The 25,304-nt window shown below is 40.9% G+C and overlaps 1 protein-coding gene across 1 annotated transcript in view; it reads right to left on the bottom strand.

Moving 5' to 3' along the window:
* Positions 1-25,304, bottom strand: part of FSIP2 (fibrous sheath interacting protein 2) — a gene marked incomplete at its 5' end in the record, with an annotated part of 73,441 nt that overhangs the window by 26,974 nt on the left and 21,163 nt on the right. Inside the window, 6 exons of the mRNA XM_083379458.1 lie at positions 365-7,295; positions 10,400-10,436; positions 10,722-10,803; positions 14,413-15,351; positions 19,615-19,672; positions 24,511-24,626. Of these exons, the coding sequence (XP_083235584.1) occupies positions 365-7,295; positions 10,400-10,436; positions 10,722-10,803; positions 14,413-15,351; positions 19,615-19,672; positions 24,511-24,626 (8,163 nt within the window). The remainder of the gene's footprint in view (positions 1-364; positions 7,296-10,399; positions 10,437-10,721; positions 10,804-14,412; positions 15,352-19,614; positions 19,673-24,510; positions 24,627-25,304) is intronic.

Genomic DNA, 25,304 nt, shown 5'->3' with positions numbered 1-25,304 from the left:
CAATAGTTGACATAATTTGGGAGATGAAACATTAGGTTGCATGGTTTTCCTGCAACTGGTACATTTTGAACTAAATTAATGGATTTGTCAAAATCAATTTATGGCAAACACCACTTGTCACAGAAACATAGATTAATGTACTGGATACACACAAAGGAATTATTATACAACACTAGAAAAATAGATCAATGTCTACCATATCAGTGAATTGTTGATATGTGTGAGTTGGTTCTTTTTTCATAGGGGGCAACGAAGAGGATTTTCAAGCATTTTGGTTTAAATGTTTTAGAATAGAAATGTGTTTCTGATCTAAGGGAATGTGAGCTATACAATTTATTGGACATTAGCTGCTACAAAGACTAACCTCTAGTTTGGAAGGTAATCAGTTCTTTGATGACACTCAAAACAATGTGGTTGGCTAGCAGAAGAGTCTCACAGGGATCTGGAACATGAGCACAGGCCAGAAGTTCTACGTCTTTACGTCTCTCTGGACTCTTGCATTTGAAGATATGCTGTTTGCTCTCCCATTTTGAGAGAAGGTTGCCACTTTCCAGCATGAGGTAGCTTTCCTCTGTCAATGTCTTTTCACTGGAATCACTCAACCTGATTTCCCAGCGATTGAGTAAGCTTTGCCTCTTCTGCTTTGGTTCTACAAATCTGGAGGAGCCTGAAGATCTCAGGTGAGATTTTTCCTTCAATGGAGAAAGATGTTTGGATTTCTCACTGTAGCTGCTTTGCCCCACAGGCTCATCTTCCACTCCAAACTCACATAGGAGAGTGTTGACAATGGTTTCAGCTGTATGGCCAAGCTTCAGAGGACAGAAGACAGAATAGCAGGTGTTTTCTGGACCTGTAATAGGATATTTCCCTGCAAAGGATTCATGGTGAGGAAGGGGGTTGGCCTTCTTCTGATGTCCCATTCCAGTTTGCCTAGGAGTAGCTTCAGCCGTTTTTTTAAAGAGCTTTTCCAAAATGCTTCCCTCAGGGATAGAGCTTTGTTGGGGAAGCCAATCTTCCTCAAGACAATCTAGTTTGATTTGACCTTTATCCTGTCTTCGTCTTCTGGGATGTCTTGATCTACATTTCTCTCTTTTTGGTGCACCATGAGTATCTCGCTCAGAATACTTAAAGACAGAAGGAAATTTAGCTGGGACCTCTTCTTGAACTTCATTCTCCTCTTCTGAGTAGATTACCATGCCAGGAACATTGATTGGTGGGAAGCTATCCCTCGTATCTACCCTTCTATACGTTTTAGAAGTTGTTTTCATCCTCGGTGATTTGAACTGATTCTGGGCAAGAGCCCTGTCCTTTGCAAACGCTCGGCCTGACATTTCTAGCTGGACGTTCTCCACCATTAATTCAGAGGTGATCTCGGTAAGGCTTTCGTTGCAACGATCCAACATGACACTGATCGTCTCACTTACCACCAAGCTTTCAGAAGAGCTGCTAAATAGATTGACCTCCTTGTGGATTAGCTCTCTGTCCAAAGTGTGCTTAATAATTTCAAGAATGCTGCTGACAGCATTGTTGGCGTACACATTCAATTCAGAGTGGAGCCTTTGCACCTGCTGGATAGCAGATTCAATGCACTCCCTGGTAATAGCACCACCCAACTTGGTAAAGTCCAGAAAGTTATGGGTAGATCCCAAAGTAGGCAGGGTTCCTTTCCCAGTGTCTCCCTGCAGCTTGTTTCGTAATGCTTCCACAGTTGTTTCTGCTACATTTCCTACATGAGTTGAAAGAGAATCTAAGGATTGTGTCAGTTGTGCAAAAGAAAGGCTTTCTAATGGGAATTTCACTATTTCCAAAAAATTACATTTAAAGTCCCGTTTAAAATGTCGAGCTACAAAAGTCTCCAGTGTGATGACAATACATTCAACCGTTTCTTTGGCTATTTTGTCAATTGTGTCCATAGCACTTTTCAGTGAAACATTATAAAAAGGAAATTCAGGTTGAGTGAATCGATGTTTTGGAATTTTGGCACATCCCTTAGGTCCTGCCTGGTCTTTTCTTCCCAGAAAGCTATATTTATCTTGAGAAGCAGGAACACTGCATAATAAACATCTATGAACATTTTCAAACACACTTGCTACAATATCTCTGGCAACAGAGCCAATCTCTGCCTGAGAATCGCTGTGAAAAAGGCTGCCAGCCTTTTTAAAACTACAACAGAATAATCTCTCATTGACCTCACCTGGAATCTTCTTCAAAATGCAAACAGAAGGTTCTAAATCTTGGGTTCTCATGTAAACCTCACTTACAATATTCTCTGCCACCTGCAGCATTTTTAGGGTTTCACTTATGTTTGCATCTGTCAATGGCTGCTGTTCAAAAATTTCTCTTAATATGCCTTCCTTTGGAAGGATTTGATTGAGGTAACATGCATAATCTTCATAAAAAAGACCCTTAGGCTTTCCATGGATGTCTTTAGTTGTCAATTCAAACTGGAAGAACATCTGGGTAGAAGGAAGTCCATTGATTTGGGAACGTTTCAAAGAAGTATGTTTATGCATATGAGAAATCTGCAAATCATCAGTGTGTAGATCTTGCACGACAGAATTAATGAGTTCACTTGCTTTAGAGATCTGCTCTGATGACAAAGTATTAACTTGAAATATGGTTCTGTGATAATCTTCTGTTTTGAATTCATCAATAATAGTTCCCAAAACTTTGCTTACTACGTCTTTGGCATATACTGTCAAGTCAGATTTTGACAAAGTCCCTGTCAGGACTGAGCTTTCTGAATCATCTGACATTTCTCTTGGCCTATTTATTGTGTTACTACTGCCAGCTTGCATGTCACATTGAAATGATGACTGCCCTTTCCATCTCTGTTGCACAGACAATGGAAGGACCTCTTCCAAATGAGATGCAGCAAAACAGGCAATTTTATTCAAAACACTTTGAATAAGTTCTTCACTCAAGGACTGTGGAGAGGGTTGGAGTTGAGATACTGCCAGAGTAATCTTTTGGATGTCCGATGAATCTTTATTGCTGCCTGAATTATTTGTTTCTAACTTCGATGCACTGGAGCTAAATAGTGTATCCACAACAGCTGAATACATCTTATTAAGTATTCCATCCACAATCTCACCAGCTACATTACATGCATTTGCCTGAGATGCAGTTTCCATCATTCCATTATAGTGTGAAGACTTGGGTTCGGAATTAAAAAATATACAATCATTATTAAAAGAGGACAAAAGCCCCAGATCTCCCATTATTCGTTGGGTAACTTGGTTGAGAACATCTTCCACACTTGTCAACAATGGAAAACCTCCATGCTCTCCAGGTTGTTGTTTCTTAAAAATCCTTTTCAGAACTCTTTTTTGAATTTCATTTTCAGTCAAGGCTATCTGAACAGTTATGATTTTGAGGAGATCATTCATAATTTCATTGGCAGATGCATTGTCTTCAAAGGGGAGGAGATTTTGACAAGACAGCATCTCCCGCTCCAGATCCTTCTGAATTACTTTAATAATGGTGCAAGTCAGTTTTTCAGCACAGAGCCTTAAATTATATTGAGAGTCCTGAACTGCTAATTTTGCTTTATCGCAGTGGTTGCCTGTTTTGACCTCCGTGGGTTTTTGTGCACTTGACATTGCATATCCACTTTCAAGATGAGATTGCCTTTTTTGTTTAGCAGACATTCCTAGTTCAGATTCCAGTTTATCTTCAACAAACATTTCCAGTCTGAGGAAGACATTATCAACTAAATATTTTGCTATGCCTTCAGGAGAAAAGTCTTTTATATCTGGAAGCTGCTTAGCGCTAAATTCTGCCAGTTTTCTGCTAGATGTTTTTTCAGCTTTTGATACACCAGGGGCTTGATGCTTACTTCTTTTGAGATCTGGAAAACGACTCTTATGTCCAGCCTTGGATCCACGTTCTTTCAACTGAGCCAGAGGCTCTACTGTCTTCTGCACAAAATCATAGAGGAGAGACTGGAGTCGAGATGAAAGTTCCCCCTTCATATTCAGAGCGGCTGCAAGACCAGAACTCAGATCTTCAAACACAATATCCACCAAGTCATTGGAAACCAGAGAAGCAACAGATTTCACCCCAGCAGGGGTGGACAATGATTTTTTTGTGCCGTCATCTGCAGCCTTGGGAAACTGTAATTCCCCCGTTCCAGAATCATCCATATCTAGCATTATTGTCTGAAAGATTTCATTTAAAAGAGTTTCCACTGTGTTTTGAATTTGGGACTGAAGATCTCTTTTATAGGTAGGGTTTTTCTTGAAAACTTTTTCCAATACACTTTCTTTCCGTGGTAAAGAGGTCTTTGCTTCAGAAAGATGTTCTTGGGGGGCAAAAATAGTCAAAACCATGCTGACAATTTGGGTAGCAGCTATGCTTTCAGAGAATATAATGGGAGGAGTTGAAATTTTATCCACTTCCTTATCAAGCTCGTGCTTTAGATTTTTCAAAATCAATTTAGCCACATCACTGGCATATGATTTTAAATCTGAGTAAGACAATGATACTTCCTGTTCTGGTGTTTCTTTTGCAGCTAAAATAGAATTATTGTAGGACTTAAAAATATCCTCTAAACAATGAGGCAAATTACCATCTTGGTTGGCTAGGATTCTTTTGAATTCTTCTTGTAAGGCAGAGGAAAAGTCTGAACTGATTGACATTTTTAAGTTTTGCACATCCAAGCATAATTGAGATTCCACTTTGGATATGACAAAGGATTCCAGCTTTGCTATCAAAGTTTGCACTAAATCATTAGCCAGATCTGACTTAGACAGATGTTCTGATTGACTAATGTGCTTTGGTTCATGCATGGGTTTTCTGCTATGCCGCACTTCTTCTTCTGGGAATTCTGAATCAAAGGACTTCTCAGGGTCCCTGAAATGCACTGTTGGTAGGCTTTTGCCAGCTTCTGTGGGCACACTTAGAGGAAGAATATCAGTGAAAACGAGGCTAGATTGCCTATTCCTGATGTCTTGCATGTCAGTTTGAGCAACGCGGGATAGAATCTGGAACACAGTTTTTACTAGATCATTTACAAAACTACGTACTTCTGTATCAGAGATTACAATCTCACCAGTGATTTCACTTTGTCCTTTGGAGGTAGGTTCCTCCTCTGCCTGTTGCCTGCTGATGTTCACTTGGGTAAGAGATGAAGGAGGAATATGGGGGGGGCAGGCTGTTTGCTGTGCCCAAACATGCTGGAATGTTTCCTTTAAAAGATTCCGCATGATTTCAATGATTGGCAATTGTTCTTCCCCTTTAAAATCTTCTTCCATTTGTTTCAAGGCCTGCTCTAATGTCCATTCATGAGCTGTTGTCCCTTGTCTTGTCTTCGACACTGGATCAGTCGGCAGTGTAGCAGTTTGCTGACTTTCCATAGAAGAAAAAATGGCATTTTGCACAAGAGTGTCCAAACTACTGTCCGTCTTCTCTAGATATTTTGATTGAACAGGCATATCTTTGTCCAGAAATTCCCCCTCATCCTGCAAAGCAGATTTGGGGCGAGACCTGCTTCTTTGTCGTGGTTCAAGACCAAAACCTTCATATGCAAGTTTTTGCTCCTTGTTGATTTTTAATTTTCCATCCTGATCCCTCTTCTCTTTATCTTCCTGTTCTGCTTCGGAGTAAATTACCATGCCAGGAACATTAACAGGGGGAAATGGTTTTCTTATATTTTTCTCAGTTGTAAAGAGTGTTGTCATGGTCAATGCTGCTGCTGGAGCTGAGGAAGTCTTGTGACTAGGAGACTCTTTCTGTATTTTGGGGCAAGAGCTAGGTCTTGCTGATGGAGAGAGAATCCTCAGTTTTTCAGTACTCAGATCATTGAATACATCGTTAATGATCTGGATGATTACTGAGCTCTCTCTGGATGGAATAATTCCTTCTTGGCTCACCTGCTGCTGGATGTAGCTTAGGATGTTGCCAATCATCTCTTCCACAAATTGAAGGATGTTTGTCTCTGAAGAACCAACTGTTTTGGAAACTATCTTACGAATTGTGTCTTTCACAATTGCATTTGCTGCTTCAGATTCTACTGTATGTGGTGGAATTGCTGTGTAAAGTTGTTCAAGAGGTATGCCAATTGCCTTGATTTTAGAAAAGAGTTCAAACTGGGACACTTTTTTTTTGCTTGACAAAGCAAAGACCTTCAGTTTATCAATAATAATCTGAACAATCTCCTCAGCAATGCCGAGCATAGACTCAAAGGAGAGGGGCATCTGAGCCCTCCAAAAGGCTGGATCCGGGTCAGTATATTTCTCAGTGGCTGTAAGGCACATGGCTTTCCATTCTGTGGAGAAGTCATCCCTGGAAATGGTTTCAAAATATTTCTTCTGAGCAGTGGAGTGGAGTTTACTGAGCACATTTTCAACGATATCATTGGCGACAAAGCTGGCCACCCTTGAAACCGAACCAGCAACTGGTGGCTCTGCAAAATGGGTGCCTAGTAAGCTATCTGATATGGATTCAAGGAGGACTTCCATTGAAATAGAGACAGAACAAACTGAACTTCCCAGGTCACCTAACATTTTTTTGAAAATGTCATCAAGAATCACTGCAGTAACTTTGGCAAGAGGCAACTTCAGGTCATTGAAAATACTCTTCAGGTCTTTTACATCGATGGTCTCCCTTTGGCGAGTAGAGCAATTTGGCGGCTTCTGTTCCCCTCCAGCAGATGGCAATTCTTCTGAATCAGTGGCCATAGTAGAAGTTTCAGTTTTACAAAGGAGCTCTTTTGGCGTGTGCTTTTTTTTGCTGTGGTACAAAGTACTAGCATTTTCTGGATCATCTGTAGAACTTTTCTGCATCTGGGAGAGATGGCTGTCCGATTTGGAACTCTTCATGCTTGCTGTGGTAGACAGAAGACCATTGTCTTTAGACGGAGAGAAAAAAACAGCTGTTTTTCCTCTCTTAAATTTTCCCTTCAGAATGTCACTATCTAGAGAAAGGTGGGTGCTCTTAGTAAAAGAGGTAAAGGAAGACTTAGAGGAGAGCAAAGAGGTCGACACTGGTTTCCCACTAGTAGAACAGAATTCACTTGGAGAGCTGGTGGTATGCTTTATACTTGTGTTAGTAAAGCTGACTTTCCTAGCGGCAAAGGCTGGGAGGCCCCCATAACTTTCACAAAGTTCTTCATTGCAACTGGTACAGCTGCTGGAGTTCTCTGAAGATACTACAGACTCCTCAGAGATGGTGTACACCCGTGTCCTGACTCTTTCTTCAAATTTGGTGAGAGCTGGATAGAGGATACTTGTGACTGCTGACACCACCCATGTCATGATATTCTGGATGATATTATTCAGCTCCGAAGAAGAAACCTAATAAGAAGAAAATTGTTATATAACAGGCAAAAGACCCACACATAAATCCAAATAAGGAGTTTTGGGGAAGGTGGTACGTCTATACCATCTCCTCTGTATTTCTGCTGAATCAATAGTTCTATATACTGTGTTTCCCCGAAAATAAGACCCAGTCTTTTTTTTCCCTCCAAAAGAGGCAACAGATCTTATTTTCAGGGCGTGTCTTTTTCACTGACCTCCGGCATCGACAGCCCCACCCAGCTGGCCCACTTCTTCTGCGGGTGAAAGAGCAGCTTCATTCTGCAGCTGAGAATGGAGCTTGGCCCTTATTTTGCAGTCAGAGGCCTTTCCAGAAGGCCTATGTAGCTATGTAGCTTGGTTCTCAGCTGCATGAGGCCTTCCAGAATGCAGGCCGGAGTTCCATTCCCAGCAGCAGAATGAAGCTGCTCCTTCAGCCACAGAAGAAGTGGGCCAGCAAGGCAAATGTCGATCCATGGGAGGCCTGGCTGCTCCAACCCCCACCCTAGCTTGATTTTTCAGCGTGGACCTTGTCTCAAAACTAGGGCTTATTTTGGGGGGGGGGTAGGGCTTGTATTAGGCCCACCCCACAAGCTAGGGCTTATTTTGAGGGTAGGTCTTACTTTCAGGGAAAGTCGGTAGATGTTTGACCTTGATCTATATGAAGGTCAAACATGATGACATACAGGTAGTCCTTGACTTATGACTGGTTGCTAGAACAATTCCAAGATAGTATGGATCTCTGAAAATTTGAAGTTATGATGGTTGCACCTGCCCCATGATCATCTGATCACATTCTGGATGCCTGGAAACCAGCTCACTTTTTAGCCATTTGCTACATCCCAAGGTTACGTGACCGTGATTTTAGATGGTTTTTGCTGGTTCCCGGCACTTACTTATGGTTTCAGACACACACAAAAAAACCATTGGGTACAATAGATTCATTTAATGAACATTGTGTTCACTTAATGACCAATGCAAAAAAAATCAAAAAATTGAGTCCAGTCACATGATGATCTTCTTAACAACCACAATAATTTACAACTTAATTCTGGATTCAATTACCAATCATAAGTCAAGAATTACCTGTTCAGGCTATTAGTGATTAGATCTCCCAAGTTCATTTTTAATCATCCAGGTGGATGGTGACTGGAGTAGCACCAGACAGATGGGATATTTAATCCTTTTATTACAGTATTTTAGCAATCAAAATCCTATTTTCTACATCCTGGTTTTTAAACCCATTGTTGGAGAAAAACACTTGGTGCTTAGAATAATTATATATTTACTTGATTTTTATATAGCCACCCATCTCACATTCATTTATTCATTCATTTATTTATTATTAAATTTATATGCTACCCATCTCACTATCCAAAGCGACTCTAGACAGCAGTTACATGACTATAAGTGGCTTTAAATTTCAATTGGCAATAATTGTGCCTGAGATAAACCTCATTGGCTACAATACTGCCGCTGTGCAAGCTTAGTGGCTTTAAGTTAAACAAATAAAAACACAAAATGCACAATATAAAACAAAAATAAAAATACATTAAGAGCCAGGCATGATCTAATGTATCACCCATATAGTAGGACAAACTGGGGCTGCACAGCATGTATAACCAATTCATTCCACAAATTGTTAAGTTTTGCTAGAATTCACTTTGGTTAGGCTTTTTATGGGTTCCTGCACAAATCTACCTAACTGTACCATAAACATTTGTTTGTTTGTTCGTTCATTCATTCATTCATTCATTCATTCATTCATTCATTCATTCATTTGATGTTAGCTTTTTGCCAAATTCTGGGTGATTCATCCCAATAACTTTTAATAAAGCCTCCTAACAATATAAACAATATCAAAATTATTGGAACTGAATAATTTCAATAAGACTGAATGACTAAAGGAGAATAGTAACCTCTATGAAGATATTGCCCGAGTACAAGCCGATTCATATTTCCAGAAATAGCAAGCTCCATTCTTCCTCCACATAATCACTTGTTAAATGAATAACTTATATATACGGTTCACATTTAAAAATAATGGCACTGGTTGGAAATCTTGTGCTGTCCCTTTGCAATCTTTGCAACTTTGAAATGCAAACTGGCTGAAGAATTCTGGGAGTTGAAATCCACACATCTTAAAGTTGCCAAGGTTGAGAAACACTACCTTAAATCTCTTCTCAATAAATCTAAATAATCAAACCTTTGAGTGACTTCTTTCCTGGGTTATTCATTTCCATTTCAGTTTTTTGCTATTATTTTAACAATGTTCACCTAACAGCTAAAAACATGAAATGATACCATCTGGGGGAAAAATAGCAGTCAATATGCCGTCAATCCACCATCCAAAAAGATTCAACAAAAGAGTCAATTTTCATTTGCTCCCAGAGCTTCTTTAAGGAGGCAACCATTCTCCATTCAGGAATAAGGGGGTGGGGTGGGGGGGAGGGTTGAGGCAGCAGTGGAGAAAGCTTGCTTGTGGTGCTGTTGGTCTCCAGGTATGGGGATTTAAAGGGGAAGGCCTCTTTAATTTTCTTTTTGTCTCCAAATCTGGATCAATACACAGCCCTACTTACATGATGTTACAAAGCAGGCAATTTAGTTAACGCACTGTGCAAAGCCAAAATTGAGTTACTCGGTTAAACATGTTGTATAAATGCGATCACATTATACCTGCATGTTTCCCCATATGCAGAAGTTTTATTAGGGGATAAAATTGGGGATAATTGGCAAACAGAGCTCCAATGTCTAATTAGACTCTTATTAACATTTAGGTTCTCTATGATTCTGAATCAGGTGGTTTCAGCACCAATAAGGAATAGCAATAGGAATAGCACTTAAGACTTATTTACTGCTTCAGAGTGCTTTACAGTCCTCTCTAAGTGGTTTACAGAGTCAGCATTTTGTCCCCAACAATCTGGGTCCTCATTTTACCGACCTCAGAAGGATGGAAGGCTGAGTCAACCTTGAGCCTGTCAGGATCGAACTGCTGGCAGTCGGCAGAATTAGCCTGCAATACTACATTCTAACCACTGCACCACCACGGCTCTTACAGGTACACAGTCACCTCAAATGTATGAATGATTAATTGAGTGACCTACTTTTCCTTTGAGGCTCTCTCGAAGTGCTGATTGATCTCTGAAAACAAAAAGTTATGGGGGAGTCAATGGAAGATTGTGGAGGAAACTACTACTACTACACAGACAGAGAGAGAGAGAGACAGAGAGACAGAGAGACAGAGAGAGACAGAGACAGAGACAGAGACAGAGATACAGGTACACTCAGACATATATTGCCCTCCAACGAATACCCTGGCAACATTCCTCTGATCAGAATGATAAAAGAAACGAATTGGCAATTCTGGGATTGTGGTTCAGTAATACAAGTGTTAGAAATGGATGTTTTAGGATGTCTGAGACTTACGAAGTAGAAAGCAAGCGCTGAAGATAAGCTGAGTAAGATGACTCACAATCCTCATTGTTGTGAAATTTTGTAGTCATGTGCTCTGAAAGAAGGTGAATACCAGCATTAACATGCTGTACAGCAATCTAATTAATGAAAGGAGCCTTGGAAATGCCAAGGTTCGTGTCACTTTAATCCACAAAACTCTAACACAACTGAATGTCAGATAAGGGGAGTCCACTAAGTCAGACATGGGATTTTGATCCATAAATGGAGTAGATATGCAGCCCAACGTATAACTCTTGAAACAGAACACCCTGTTGAGAGCTCAAGAATGCCTTGTTCTCTTCCACTCACCATCCCAAATGGGATTATTATTATTTGGTGGAATAGTTTTAGGTGGTCAGCCATTCTGTCATCAAAGTGTTTTAATTTCAGAATGGAAACTAAGCCTGAATCATTTTCACCATTGTACACACCAGGATGCCACAGGCACTTCTGTTTAAGTCTGCAATACTTCCTGAAAACCAATAGCTCGTCAAAGCATGGCTAATAAGTGATATTTTAATCAATCAGTGCTAAGCTACTGGCTAGAGACTGTCTCACTGTTTCCTTTGAGTTCCCCACAAAAGCCAGTTCCTCTTTCCCCAAAAGCAGGGGAAGCGAAACTACTTGCCCACCATATTGGCCTATCTCCTGTCCTCACAATCCTGCATTTTGGCTTTTTCACCCAGTTTTATCATTTGCTACTAGGGTGAAAAATCAGGACTTGACCCTCAGGCATTCCCACCAATGGCCACACAGATTAACAAAATGTAAACTGAAGCTGCTTCAGCAACATCACTTGCTGATGGAAATGGAAATTCCTCCTAAAAGTCTGCCAAAAGGGAGACAAGCAAGATAGAAGGACAAATCAATGGCATTGACAGGTGACTATTCATATCTAGTACAGCTAGGCCTCAAGTTTCAACAGTTCATTTAGTGACCATTCAAAGTTACAATGGCACTGGAAAAAGTGACTTATGGCCATTTTTCATACTTATGACCTTTGCAGTATCCCCATGGTCACATTACAGGGTGGCTTCATTCCCAGGCGTGAGATTTTTTTGCAGAAGGAATTTCAAAACTTGTAAGACATTATGACAAGTGCCTCAATTTGAATAAAAAGGTAAAGGTAAAGGTTCCCCCGCACATGCGTGCTAGTCGTTTCCGACTCTAGGGGCCGGTGCTCATCTCCGTTTCAAAGCCGAAGAGCCAGCGCTTGTCCGAGGACGTCTCCGTGGTCATGTGGCCGGCATGACTAGACGCCAAAGGCGCACGGAACGCTGTTACCTTCCCACCGTAGTGGTCCCTATTTTTCTACTTGCATTTTTACGTGCTTTCGAACTGCTAGGTTGGCAGAAGCTGGGATGAGTACTGAGCTTTTGGGGGTTTAATCACGTCTGCTGCTAGAGAACTAATGGTTCTCCAGCAACCCAGAGAGGACGTCTCCAGTCCTGTCAGCAGTTAACATGGCAGGAATAATGGGTTCAATCTGATTGGTTGTTCAGAGCATGTGGACTATATATATTGTGCAATGTTACCCAAAAGCCCCAGTACAGTTCAGTCTGACTTACAATAAAGCTATGATTCTTCTGTACTCATCTGCCTGGTGTCTTTCCTGCTCTTCAGAACCCACAACAGCAATTATGTCGAAAAGTAATGTAATGTTATAGTTTTCTAATGTGTATAATATAAGTTCTGTATCTGCAAGTGTCTGTCATTGATAACCAAATGGAGGTTTATTTCTGTATTGCCCTTCTATTTGCAGTTATTTTCACAGAAGGATCCTTTCAGAATAGGAGTGAGTTCTTTGTTTTGTAAAAAGATTATCTAGATGTGGAATCACAGGCCTAATATTAAATGTTTAGCTGCTGCAGCAGACCTGAAAAAGTATGAATTAGTTAAACCCAGCAGGAAAACAGTTTGGCCCTTACCTGTTTTCCCCTTACTAAGTCGTCTCTTCTTCTCTGAGTGTTTTTCGCGTGGTTGACTTTCTGGTTCATTCTAGCAAAATTTTAAAAAAAGATTTTAAAAAAATGTTATCAATGATTTGCATGCAATGGTCAGTCATCCCAGAGTTTAAACTACTTTTTGTAGTCTATTTGCTATTTATTTAGGCCCTTCCTCAGCCCAAGCCTAGCCTCTCAGCTTTTTCAAGTCCAACAGGCGGTGTTGTACCATTAAAGTTGCTTTCTTCTTTAGCTTCACTTTACAAGAGCCCTCTTTAGCAGCGTGATGAGGGGCTGCTGAATACACGGATGCTTTGCCTGACGACTTCAATGGAGTTCGGTGAGATGCATTTGCTCCTACTGTGAAAAGCACAAACAATAACTTGCATTTGCAAGTGCCCAGGACTCAAATTTCATAGCCACCCAACTATATTACTCTGATGCAACAAATCATAATTTGGCACAGGCCAACAGAGCATCATGAAGCACTTTGGGCCTTTCAAGTTGATGAGGACACAGCAGCATTAGAGATACCAGCAGCACAATCAGAACAAGGTTTGCACATTTAGATGTGTCGTCTATATCAGAGCTCATTAGCATCACTGAGACATGATTTCTCTACCTTTAATTGGAAACAGAATGAAGTACATACAGGCGGGCCTCATTTAGTAAGCATTCAAAGTTACAATGACACTGGAAAAAGTGACCTATAAGTGGACCTCACACTTACAACTGTTCAAGTGTCTCCGTGGTCACATGATCAAAATGTGAGCATCTGCCAATGGCATGTATTTACAATGGCTGCATTGTCCTGGGACTCCAGGGGTGTCAAACTCAATTTCATTGAGGGCCGCATCAGCATTGCGGTTGCCCTCAGGGGGCCAGGTGGGTATGGCCTGGGTGGGCGTGGCCTACTGGGTAGGCGTGGCTAGAATGCGTATGGCCTACTGGGTGGGCATGGCCAGCTCTACATCGTTCGCATCAAGGGTGCCTATGGGGGCCTGGGCAGGAGTGGGACAGATCTGAGGGTCTCTGGCAGAAGGAGGGTCTCTGAGCCAGGGCCAAGGCTGTGGTGGCCGTTCCCTCACTGTTTCCAGGATGGCTTCGCGGGCCACATGAAACCACTTCGCGGGCCAGATCTGGCCCCCGGGCCTTGTGTTTGACATGCCTGGACTATGCGATCACGATTTGCAACCTTTCCAGCCAATTTCCCAGAAGCAAAACCAATGCGGGAAGCCAGATTCACTTAACAACTGCATAATTGACCTAACAACTGCAACGATTCACTTAACAATCATGGCAAGAAAGGTCATAAAATTGGGCACAACTCACTTAATAATCGCCTTGCTTAGCAACAAAAATTCTGCTTCCAATTGTGATTGTAAGTCAAGGACTTACCAGCATCTACTTCCAGTTTTTGCAAAACCACATTCAGTGAACAATGGGTTCACACTGATGACCACTGCATTTGATTAATGACTGCTGCAAAAAACATAGTCAAATCAGATTGGTCACGCAATGGACCCATTTTATGGCCGCTAATAGTCGCAACTCAAGGACTCTATCCTTCATCAGCTATGGGTATCTAATGACAGCCCCCCCCCCTCCATGCAATGAACATTTTCTCTATAGAATCACTTTATCCTCCTGCCATTTTTTTAATGACTGTTTGTCTCATTTCAGTCCCAGGACATGACACTTCATCTTGAGGTAAGACTTACCACCTGAGCATGAGAAAATGTGCTTGTTGTTGCTGTTGCTTGTTCCAAGTTTGCTGCTGCCACTTGAATCATAACCACCACCTGCTTTTCCATTGCTGCTCCCACACCCAGCTGATCCACAGCAGCCGGTCTTGCCACTGTTACTGGAATATCCTCCTGGCCCACAACCGGAACCACAACAGGAAGTTTTGCTCCCACATCCAGCTGATCCGCAACAGGAAGTCTTGCTTCCACAACCAGTGGATCCACAGCAGGAAGTTTTGCTCCCACATCTGGCCAATCCACAGGTCTTGCTCCCACATTTGGTTGATCTGCAACCTTTGCTTCCACATCCAGTTGATCCACAGCAGGAAGTCTTGCTTCCACAACCGGCTGATCCGCAACAAGAAGTCTTGCTTCCACAACCGGCTGATCCAGAACAAGAACTTTTGCTTCCACAACCGGCTGATCCGCAACAAGAAGTCTTGCTTCCACAACCGGCTGATCCAGAACAGGAACTTTTGCTTCCACAACCGGCTGATCCACAGCAGGAAGTCTTGCTTCCACAACCGGCTGATCCGCAACAAGAAGTTTTGCTTCCGCAACCAGCTGATCCGCAACAAGAAGTTTTGCTCCCACAACCAGCTGATCCAGAACAGGAAACTTTGCTTCCACAACCAGCTGATCCAGAACAGGAAACTTTGCTTCCACAACCAGCTGATCCAGAACAGGAAACTTTGCTTCCACAACCAGCTGATCCACAGACTGATGCTCCACCATCATTGCTGGCACATGCAGCTGAAGCAGAGGTTGGAAATTTATCTTTGCTCATTCCTGCCATGCCAGACCCAGGATTCACTGATGGGTTGTTACTAACCACACTGCTGGTCATTGACACAGCATCCTTGGTTGAAGAGAAGGAAACTTTGCTGCTGCCAGGTTGAGGAACAGCAGATTCACCTGCACCAAAAGGACAAGAAGTGGTATCTAAGATAGGAGGACTTATGAAAAGGAGAAGAAACCTACTTATTACCCTGCCAGTTTCAATTCTCATGGCTGGGACTGCTCAATGCACAAGAATAAAGCTTTTAAAACTGAAATGCACAAACTAAGGCCCTGAAAATCTTGAACATGGTATTAAATACTTCTAAAAGTTGTTAGTAAATTCAAATTTTAAATATGAAAGAAAGGAAAATGACCAAGTACAAATGGGAAAGTCTTCATACTAACTATATTTTACGTTAATTAAACCTTTGAATTTAAATAAAATTAATCCAAATGTAGTTTTGTCCCAAAAAGTGAGTGCCTGTTACTCGTCCCAGCTTCTGCCAACCTAGCAGTTCGAAAGCACGTAAAAATGCAAGTAGAAAAATAGGGACCACTACGGTGGGAAGGTAACAGCGTTCCGTGCGCCTTTGGTGTCTAGTCATGCCGGCCACATGACCATGGAGACATCCTCGGACAAGCGCTGGCTCTTCGGCTTTGAAACGGAGATGAGCACCGGCCCCTAGAGTTGGAAACGACTAGCACGCATGTGCGGGGGAACCTTTACCTTTTAGTTTTGTCCCAGCCCTACCAATCAGGGACCATGTATTGGCCTAATCTGAAATGTGAAGAAAACCCCCCCACAAATCTTCCTTTTAGACTTGCAGTTGTACAATGGAGGAGGCACACTAGCTGTGTTCACACTATATGCTTAATATGCTACCTGACCTAACCCTTTGTCTGGGCTTGTACAATAGATTGTACCATACGCTGACTAAATGGCCTCTAAATTATCTATCATGCTAAAGCCACAAAAACTCTAACCAGTTTAACATGTTGCAGTGAATGCAGTTGCTAATTGGTAACTGATTTAATGTATTTATTTGATATGCTGCCTGGCTTCCAATGGTTCTAGGCAGTAAAGGATGTTCAAGACAGCAAAACATCAATGTGAATGGAGAGTGGAGAGGCCAAAAAAAAAGGAGAGAAATATTGGGGATAGAAGTAAGTCATGGAGGACACTCACAGCTTCCCATACCCTCCATTCCTCTAACCCGGCTCTTTTCCACCTTGATTTCCTTAGCCACCTGTTTTTTCTCCCCATTTTCTCTTTATGCCTTTATTGCTCACCCAAAATCAGTGAGAAGGAAAAGTCAGGATAGCCATTTGTCCTGAACCTCAAACTAAAAAGCGGGCTCAGATTTAAATGCTATTTTTTTAAAAAAACACCCTTAAATGTTGAGATTACCTTTTATTTTTCTACATTCTCATTTTTAAATTTTACTAAGGCTAAGATCCTCAAAAGCTGGAAATGGTCTGGGCCTTTCTGCAACTTCAGGCAGGATTGCATAAACTCATGCATGTGCACACAGAGAGATACACACACAAACACACACACAAGCCTCTTGCTTACTAGGCAACAACTATTTTTTTACAGTTTTATTGTTCATAAAAGTCTACGAAACTACAATTATATCCATCAGCTTGATTTCTCAAAAGGCCTCAGGATTCAAAGAGTCACATGGGATCATCTAAAGCAGTATTTCTCAACCCTAACAACTCTTAAGATGTGTCAACTTCAACTTCCAGAATTCTCCGCATGCTGGCTGGGAAATTTTGAGAATGGAAGTTCACACGTCTTTAAATACATCTAATGTCTGCTCGGGGGGCATGTAGGATTTGGAAACCTGCTGCTGGTTGGGGAAGGTAAGGTGCAAAAACTGAGGAAAACAACAAAGAACAAGGGCACTATTATTGATGATTTTAGAGAGATTAGTAGAGGAAAGAGAAAAAGTGGAAAGAACAGTGGAGAGTTCCCACTAAGCCCCATAAGGTTAAATTAACAGTATATGGCAATGCTAATAGTAAAAATAACCAAAAGAGAGAATATGGGAAATAAAAAATACCAAACAAAACGCCATGAAAATATAAACTTTCAGAATCTGCTGGGAGAGGATAAAGCTTTTAAAACTATCAGGATCATCTCCATAGAATGAAAACAGAAGACAAAAACCAGATTGGGAAGGATGGGGAACAGAATAGAATTAGTAAGATACATCTCTAGTAACAAAGTGGGGGAAGATAGACTATGCTGAAATTATACCCTATTAAACCAAAAGCTACCCTGGATATCAGAAAATCAAAGTTTTAAAGGATGAGACTCTCCTGGATGAAGGACTACTATACCTCAAACGCATCCAGACTTTTCCAAAACAGACGGAATCCCACTACCAAATTCCCAATAAGTTTAAATAGGTGAAACAGAATAGTGTGACTGATGATCTAAAGATGTACATATATGAGGTCAGTATGCAACCTTCAAGTTTTGAATGTGGCCCTCTGAAATCTTGCAAAAGTTGCCACCAAATTTTAATTTTTAAGTGATAAGGGAAATTATTAAATATCTAGAGCATAATATTAATGTCCATACTACGTTATATTTAATATTACTTAAATAAAATGTAGTTACTGTTCTGCCTACATCCATTTTATTGGCTGTGGCCATTTCTTTGTCCTGGCCTACTTTGGGAAACACCAATTCCATCACACAATGCAAAAAGTTAGGTTTGCACAAATTAGTTATGTATCTCTAAGCTAAATGCCGGATATAGGAAATCCATCTTCTCATTTCTACTCCTTTTCCACATAGTCTATTCCACAGAATGAAGTTGTGATTTTGGAAGTGTTCTGAGCATCCTGAAGGAACAACCGGTGGGAAATAAAGGGACCTTCAGATTTGTAAGAAACTTTGCCTGAAGTGGGAATGAAATGCCAGTCCTTTTTCTTGCTAAAGGCTGGATTAAAATGGGATGAATGAGACAGCTGTAAAAATAGTGTAAGGGCAAAGTGGCCTTCTGAGTCATGAAAAGATTGTCTACCACAAACTTGTGTTCAACAGCAAGATTATTAATAGTGTCATTCAAGCAGAAAATTGTGTTCTCCGTGGGGTAGACGATGACCTCAGCTACAGCATTATGAATATTGACGGTAAAGTGTGGCTAGACACCAGCTGGTTTTGGGGAAAGTGAGAAAATATGTCATTCAGAAGGGTAAGAACAGAGTTCTCCTGCATTAAGTACTCCTTAAGGCTCATAGCTACAGGTTTTATGCCCTTCCTGAGTCACAAGGCAGGGTAGCGGACTGCAGAATTTTGGCAATTGTAATCAAGCCACTGAAATTCAGAGATGTGGTTGGAGGGGATTCTGGAGGCTGTAAAAAGCAATTACAAGTTGCATATGATAAAAATGTAGGTTGTGCTCTGTGTTACCTTTCCTAATAATGAATACCTAATATCAAGCTGGAGACTCTAACATTGGGTCTCCAGCTTGATATTAGGTATGTATTAAAGAATGAATAAAAGAATAAAGGAAATTTATCAATTAAAGCAAAGACAATAAATAGGTTTCCAACAATTGCTAACCTATTCGCACATTTTAACACACAAATTACAGCCCTTGATCACTTATCAGTCCAAGGAATTATGTCTATAGTGTCTCTAGCTTGCATATTTTATTTCTTATGATTTCACTATAGATATCTTTGTTTTATCATATATATTATATATATATATATATATATATATATATATATATATATATATATATATATATATATATATATATGCTGAAACAAAGATATCTGTAGTGAAATCATAAGAAATAAAATAAAATATTAGCAAGGCATATTCAAATGACTTGACAAATATTTAACATATATATATATTGTGTGTGTGTGTGTGTGAAATATTTGTCAAGTCATTTGAATATGCCTTGCTAATTAACTCTTTCTTTCCTGTTTTGGCCTAACTCAAAGCTATCCACAGGGTATAGTCACAACTTATGACAGCTCATTATTTGTGTAAATTATTCAAATTGCTAATAAAGAATTTTAGGGAGGCTGAAATGATCATTTCGAACTTCTTATGTTCTCATCAGTCAGTCATACCCTTTTTATCTGAGATTCGATATATATATATTTCAGATGACGATATGGACAACAATTTTTGCCATAATAGTTTTTAGTTTTCAAGATGCCGCAAGATTCAGATTTTTATCTAATTTACATCATATAGTTTGGCCCCAGTCAACTAATTTATGCACAAATTTTAGCGTCTATGAAGAACTGAAACTCCCACACTTAATAATATGTTATTATTGCAACAAAAGACGCAGAAAACTCCGCAATCTGTGCCATCTTATTTATTTTAAGCCTTGGGGAAGGAGACTGCTCACTGATTACCTGGCTCCAAGTCACGGCTTCCCTTTCGGTGCTGGTCTTTCTCGACAACTGTTTCCTGCTACAAAGTTTAAAATATATATATTTTTAAAAAGTAGGGATGAGAGTATGTAATTGAATATTTCAACTTCAGAGTAGACTTTAAACAGCCCCAATCTTACATAATTGAGCTTAAAAAGAAAGACTGAATTTACTCCACTCTTCTGTATTAAAGCAGTATTTCTCAGCCTTGGCAACTTTAAGTTGCGTGGACTTCAACTTCCAGAATTCCCCAGCTAGTATGTACGCAAAATATGTCTGTATTACAATGTTGTCTGATCCAAACATTCATCTTGCCCTGTCATTAGTATGGGCCACCCACTATTACCTGCATGTGAGAATACATCTTTCTGCTACACACTCCCAGCTTGCTGCAAATCACATCACAAATCACATCCCACTACTAGTCTACCACATTTAATTCCAATCTAGCAAAATGAGTTGTAGTGGCACAGTGGTTAGAATGCAGTATTGCAGGCTAACTCTGCCCATGGCTAGGAGTTGAATCCTAAAACTGGCTCAAGGTTGATTCAGCCTTCCATCCTTCCGAGATTGGTAAAATGAGGACCCAGACTGTTGGAGGCAATATGTCAACATTTGTAAACTGCTCAGAGAATGCTATTAAGCACTATGGAGTGGTATATAAGTCTAAGTGCTATTGGTATCTCCAATTAGTTACTAGATTCATCCTTCCAACATAGCTGGTCACTTCCCTGAATGTCCTTTTCATCTTGTGCTGTTGAGTTGCTATATTCTCAGCTGGTCACCAGGTTTATTTTTCTTCCAGTTGATCCAATGATGGCCAATAAAGTCTCTTGGCCATCATATATTCCCTGTCTTTTATGCCAGTATTGTTCTACCCTTTAAACTCCCAAATGGGCATCTTTTGTGTTCTGTTCAAGCTGAGTGAAGCAAACTCTTCTTTCTTTAAACTATTTTTGGCACTTATCTTCCCCCCAAATTAAAAAGAGGCTAAAAGGTTTGGACCTGTCTATTCTGGGGCACTCTAAAAACTGGAAAAGAGGTCCAAAGGAATATTAATGCAGCTCCAGGGTTATGCAGTTAAGTAATCTGGCTATTTTTCTGTCCTATTCATTCTATTGAATGGATTACATGGACCTCTGCACCACATGTCTGCCACACCTTTGCTGGATCAAATTAAAGTTCCATTGAGAGTCTAGAACAGGGGTGTCAAACTCAATTTCATTGAGGGCCGCATCAGCATTGCGGTTGCCCTCAGGGGGCCGGGTGGGTATGGCCAGGGTGGGCGTGGCCTACTGGGTGGGCGTGGCTAGAGTGCGTATGGCCTACTGGGTGGGCGTGGCCAGCTCTACATCGTTCGCATCAAGGGTGCCTATGGGGGCCCGGGCAGGAGTGGGACAGATCCGAGGGTCCCTGGCAGAAGGAGGGTCTCTGGGCCAGAGCCAAGGCAGTGGGGGCCGTTCCCTCACTGTTTCCAGGATGGCTTCATGGGCCACATGAAACCACTTCGCGGGCTGGATCCGGCCCCCGGGCCTTGTGTTTGACATGTCTGGTCTAGAATATTATTTCTCACTGTGGCTAATCAGATGCCTCTGAAAAGGTTACTACCGTAGCACAATATGAAAGCACTGACATTCTCTTACTATTACAAGTAGTCCTCAACTTACAACCAAAATTGAGCCCCAAATTTCTGTTGCTAAGGTGAGACAGTTAAGTGAATTTTGCCCCATTTTATGACCTTTCTTGCCACAATTGTTAAGTGAATCACTGCAGTGATTAAGTTAGTAACATGGTTGTTAAGTGAATCTGGCTTCCCAATTGACTGCTTGTCAGAAGGCTTGCGAAAAGTGATCACATGACCACAGGACACTGCAACCGTCATAAATATGAGTTAGTTGCCAAGCATCTGAACTTTGAGCACATGACCACGGGGATGTTGCAATGGTTGTGTGAAAAATGGTCATAAGTCACTATTTTCAGTTTTAACTTCGAAATGTCAGTAAAGGAACTGCTGCAAATCAAGGACTACCTGCATTCTTTAGCGTTTAGTCATTCAGAAACATGTTCCCTTTTAATCCAGACATATGGTGTACAGCAGGGGTTCCCAACTGAGGGTGCGAGACAATATTCCAGGGGGTGCAAAAACTTGGATTTTTCAAAATTATAGCATACATGCATAATTCGTTATTTTGAACTTTTGCAAGGGGTGCAAGAATATATCAGAAGCGTTCTAGGGGTGCAGAGTATAGAAAAGGTTGGGAGCCGCTGGTGTACAGACATCATGATTGCTAGATAAACTGGCAGCTTTTCCTCCATGAATTATCTCCCCTGTTCCTAAAGATCTACAGCCATATCCCATGGAGATGGACCCCACGGGCTGTTTTCATAGAACTACTGATGCAATTCCCCTCCACTTCTTCCTGCATGAATCCTTCAAATTCTTTCTGAATGATGTGAAGGCCAATGATTATGGTCAAATCTTATGACCAATAATTCTATACATGAACTCTTTAGTTAGTATGTCATGATTGTTCTGACCATCAATTTAATTGGGTCACTTCAAACCCCTTTGATTAAATAGTGTCAATCAAGGAAATGCACCTAAAGCCTGCCTCCTAGAATAAAATCTTACCAAGTTCCACCCAGCTCCCATCCTGATGGTATTCCAAAAGTCCTTAAAAAACTGGCTGTTCTCTCAGGCCTTTACAGTACTTAGGGTGGGTGTTGACCCCTTCAGTTGTTTCATTGCATATGAGTGTTAAGCCTATCCATTGTTTCATTGGCATGCTTTGCATTTTTTCCCTGGACAATATTATTCTGTTTATCTATTTTATTATTCCTAACTTTTTTTCAAAAGTGTAAGCTACCCAGGCAAGCTCTATATTTGAAGGAATGGAATGAATGAAGCAAGCAAACATCCATTCCAGACAATGGAAGTGAATGAAAGAAGATGGCCTCTCTTCCAGTTTATTCTAGAGAAGATTTTGCAATATTGATACTGGAAAAGTGAAATCATGGAGGCAGCCTGTGACCCACAATATATTTTAACAATACAAAATAATACCCATGTACATAAACCCCATGTCATTTTTTATTCAATGCCATAGACATCATGAAAGAGAAGTAGTTGTTGATGGCAGCAAAAAGAAAATCCTTTGGATTTTTGCAGCCCAGCTTTAGTCACTCTATTTTGACTAACAGAATGGAGCAATCCTGAAAACCAGGAAGCAGGCTGGCTGGGGAATTCTGGGAGTTGAAATCTACACATCTTAAAGTTGCCATGGTTGACAAACTTAGCTTCGAATTCCAAGTCAGAGACTTAATCACGCAGCAAAAGGCAAAGAGCAGAGGAGCAAAAGAGTACTTAGAGAAAAGGAATCTATGTAGGAATAGGTTATTGCTTCTGAAGAGCTGGATTTTGGAAACTGAACCAATCAGTGCCAGCTGTATTGAGATACAGTTTGAAAGCCGCTTCCTGAAAGCAATCAGATAATCCCACACCTTTTGCAACAGCTTAGCCTTACTCTGATCCTGCAACGGATGAGTATCTGAATATGACAATAGCATTTTTTTAAAAAAAATCTCGCCTTTCTAGCTAGTCCTCGACATACAGCCATTTCTTTAGTGACTGTTAGTAGTTACAATGGCATCCGACAAGTGACAGGTGGTCATTTTTCACACTTATAACCACTGCAACATCCCCATGGTCATGTGGTCAAAATGTGGTTGCTTTGCAAGTGAGATGCATTTATGACAGTTGCATAGTCCTGGGGTTATTATGTGATAACCATCTGTAACCCTCCCAGCCAGCTTCCAACAAGCAAAGTCAATGGGGGAAATCAGATTCACTTAACGACCGCATGATTCACTTAACAGCTGCAGAGATTTGCTTAACAACTGTGGCAGTAAAAATCATAAAAGGGGGCAAAGCTCACTTTACAACTGCCTTATTTATCAACAGAAATTTTAGGCTCAATTGTGCTCGTAAGTCAAGGACTACCTGTATTCCTTTATGAGTTATTCAAGGTGGTAAACATAACTAACACTCCTTCCTCCTCTTATTTTCCCCACAACAACTCTGTGAAGGGAACTGGGCTGAGAGAATGATAGGCCCAAAGTCACCCAGCCAGCTTTTGTGCCTAAGGCAGGACTAGAACTCACAGTCTCCTGGTTTCTAGGCCGGCACCTTAACCACTATATCAAACTGATTCTTTTGTAGATCAACTCTGCTGATGCTGAACTTTTGCTATTTGAATCTAGGTCTTTGCATATTATTTATACTTTCAGTACCTTAAATAATATTCATTTTGAAACATGACAGCTTCAAACAACAAGTTACTTTTGGGGAAGAGAAAATACAGGTAGTCCTTAACTTACGACCACTATGGAGCCCAAACTTTCTGTTGTTAAGTGAGACATTTGTTAAGTGAGTTTCCCCCATTTCAGGACCTTTCTTGCCACAGTTAAGTGAATCACTGTCATTGTTAAGTTAGTAGCACAATTGTGAAGTGAATCTGGATTCCCTATTGCCTTTTTTGTCAGAAGGTTGCGAAAGATGATCACGTGACCTTGGGACGCTGCAACTGTTGTAAATATGAATCAGTTGCCAAGCATCTGAATTTTGATCATGTGACCACGGGGATGTTGCAATGGTTGTAAGTGTGAAAAACGGTCACAAGTCACTTTTTCCCCCAGTGCTGTTGTAAGTTTGAACAATCACTAAATGAACTGCTATAAGCTGAAAACTACCTGAATATGGAAAGGTAAGGAGATTAGCCAGATGAACACTGGATATTCTCCTAAGTCAAGGCAAGACAGAAGCGGCCATTTTAGGGGCTTCGCAGTGCAGACTTCTCCTTTTCATCAGACACATCTTACCTCTGCAATGCTGGTAAACTTTCTTGGGATCAGTTCAGAGCTGGGCTGATGGGTAGATTTTGCATCACTTCTTTCTTTGGAAAGTGATACCTGACTCCCAGGCATAGTCACATCACCTGGGATGTGGGGAGGAAGAGACAGAACTGAGCAATCAAATTTTGGAGTTATGAAGCCCACCCTTAGCTCTGGTGCTTCTAACCAAAGGAGAGGTTTGCTAGATATTCCAGAAAACTAGTAATAGTATTGCTAGATCCAGCCTTTAGCCAGAATCTTTTCCCAGCACACACTCCACCGTTGTGCTTTAGGCCAAGTGAAGGATAAGAGCAGGAACAGAGATCGCTTTGTTTCCTCAAGGGCTTGCATGGTGCCTGTGCTGAATGAGAGGGAGGGGAACCTCTCTTTCTCCCCACCTGAACAGAAGCTGAGTGAGCATCCAGTAGAGAAAAACAGATTGCTATGGATAGTTCTGGGTGGATAAATGGGAATGCCAAATGTATATGACTGCGCTTGCATATTATACAAAGTAAAAAGGTGACTTACTTTGGCTTTGTACATTTTATGAAAACAGTCATTTCGTTGGTATGTCATGGTTTTTGGATTAACAGCCATTTAATCCGATTGCCAGATCAGTTCCATTTCTGGATTGGCAGAGAACTACACTGAACCATCAACTAACTCAACAACTTGGGTTCATATAAGCTAAGGCACAAACTTTCCAAGTTTAGATAGGTGAAATGCAGCCACTGGGTTTGTAGCCTCCTTCGTTGCTTCTTTGGCCAGCTTAAAAGCAGCCA

This window comes from Vipera ursinii (assembly GCF_947247035.1).
Source record: "Vipera ursinii genome assembly, chromosome: 1".
Classification (NCBI taxonomy): Eukaryota; Metazoa; Chordata; class Lepidosauria; order Squamata; family Viperidae; genus Vipera; species Vipera ursinii.
The sequence above is the reverse complement of the archived record's forward strand: the minus strand, read 5'-3'. Positions and strand labels throughout refer to the sequence as shown.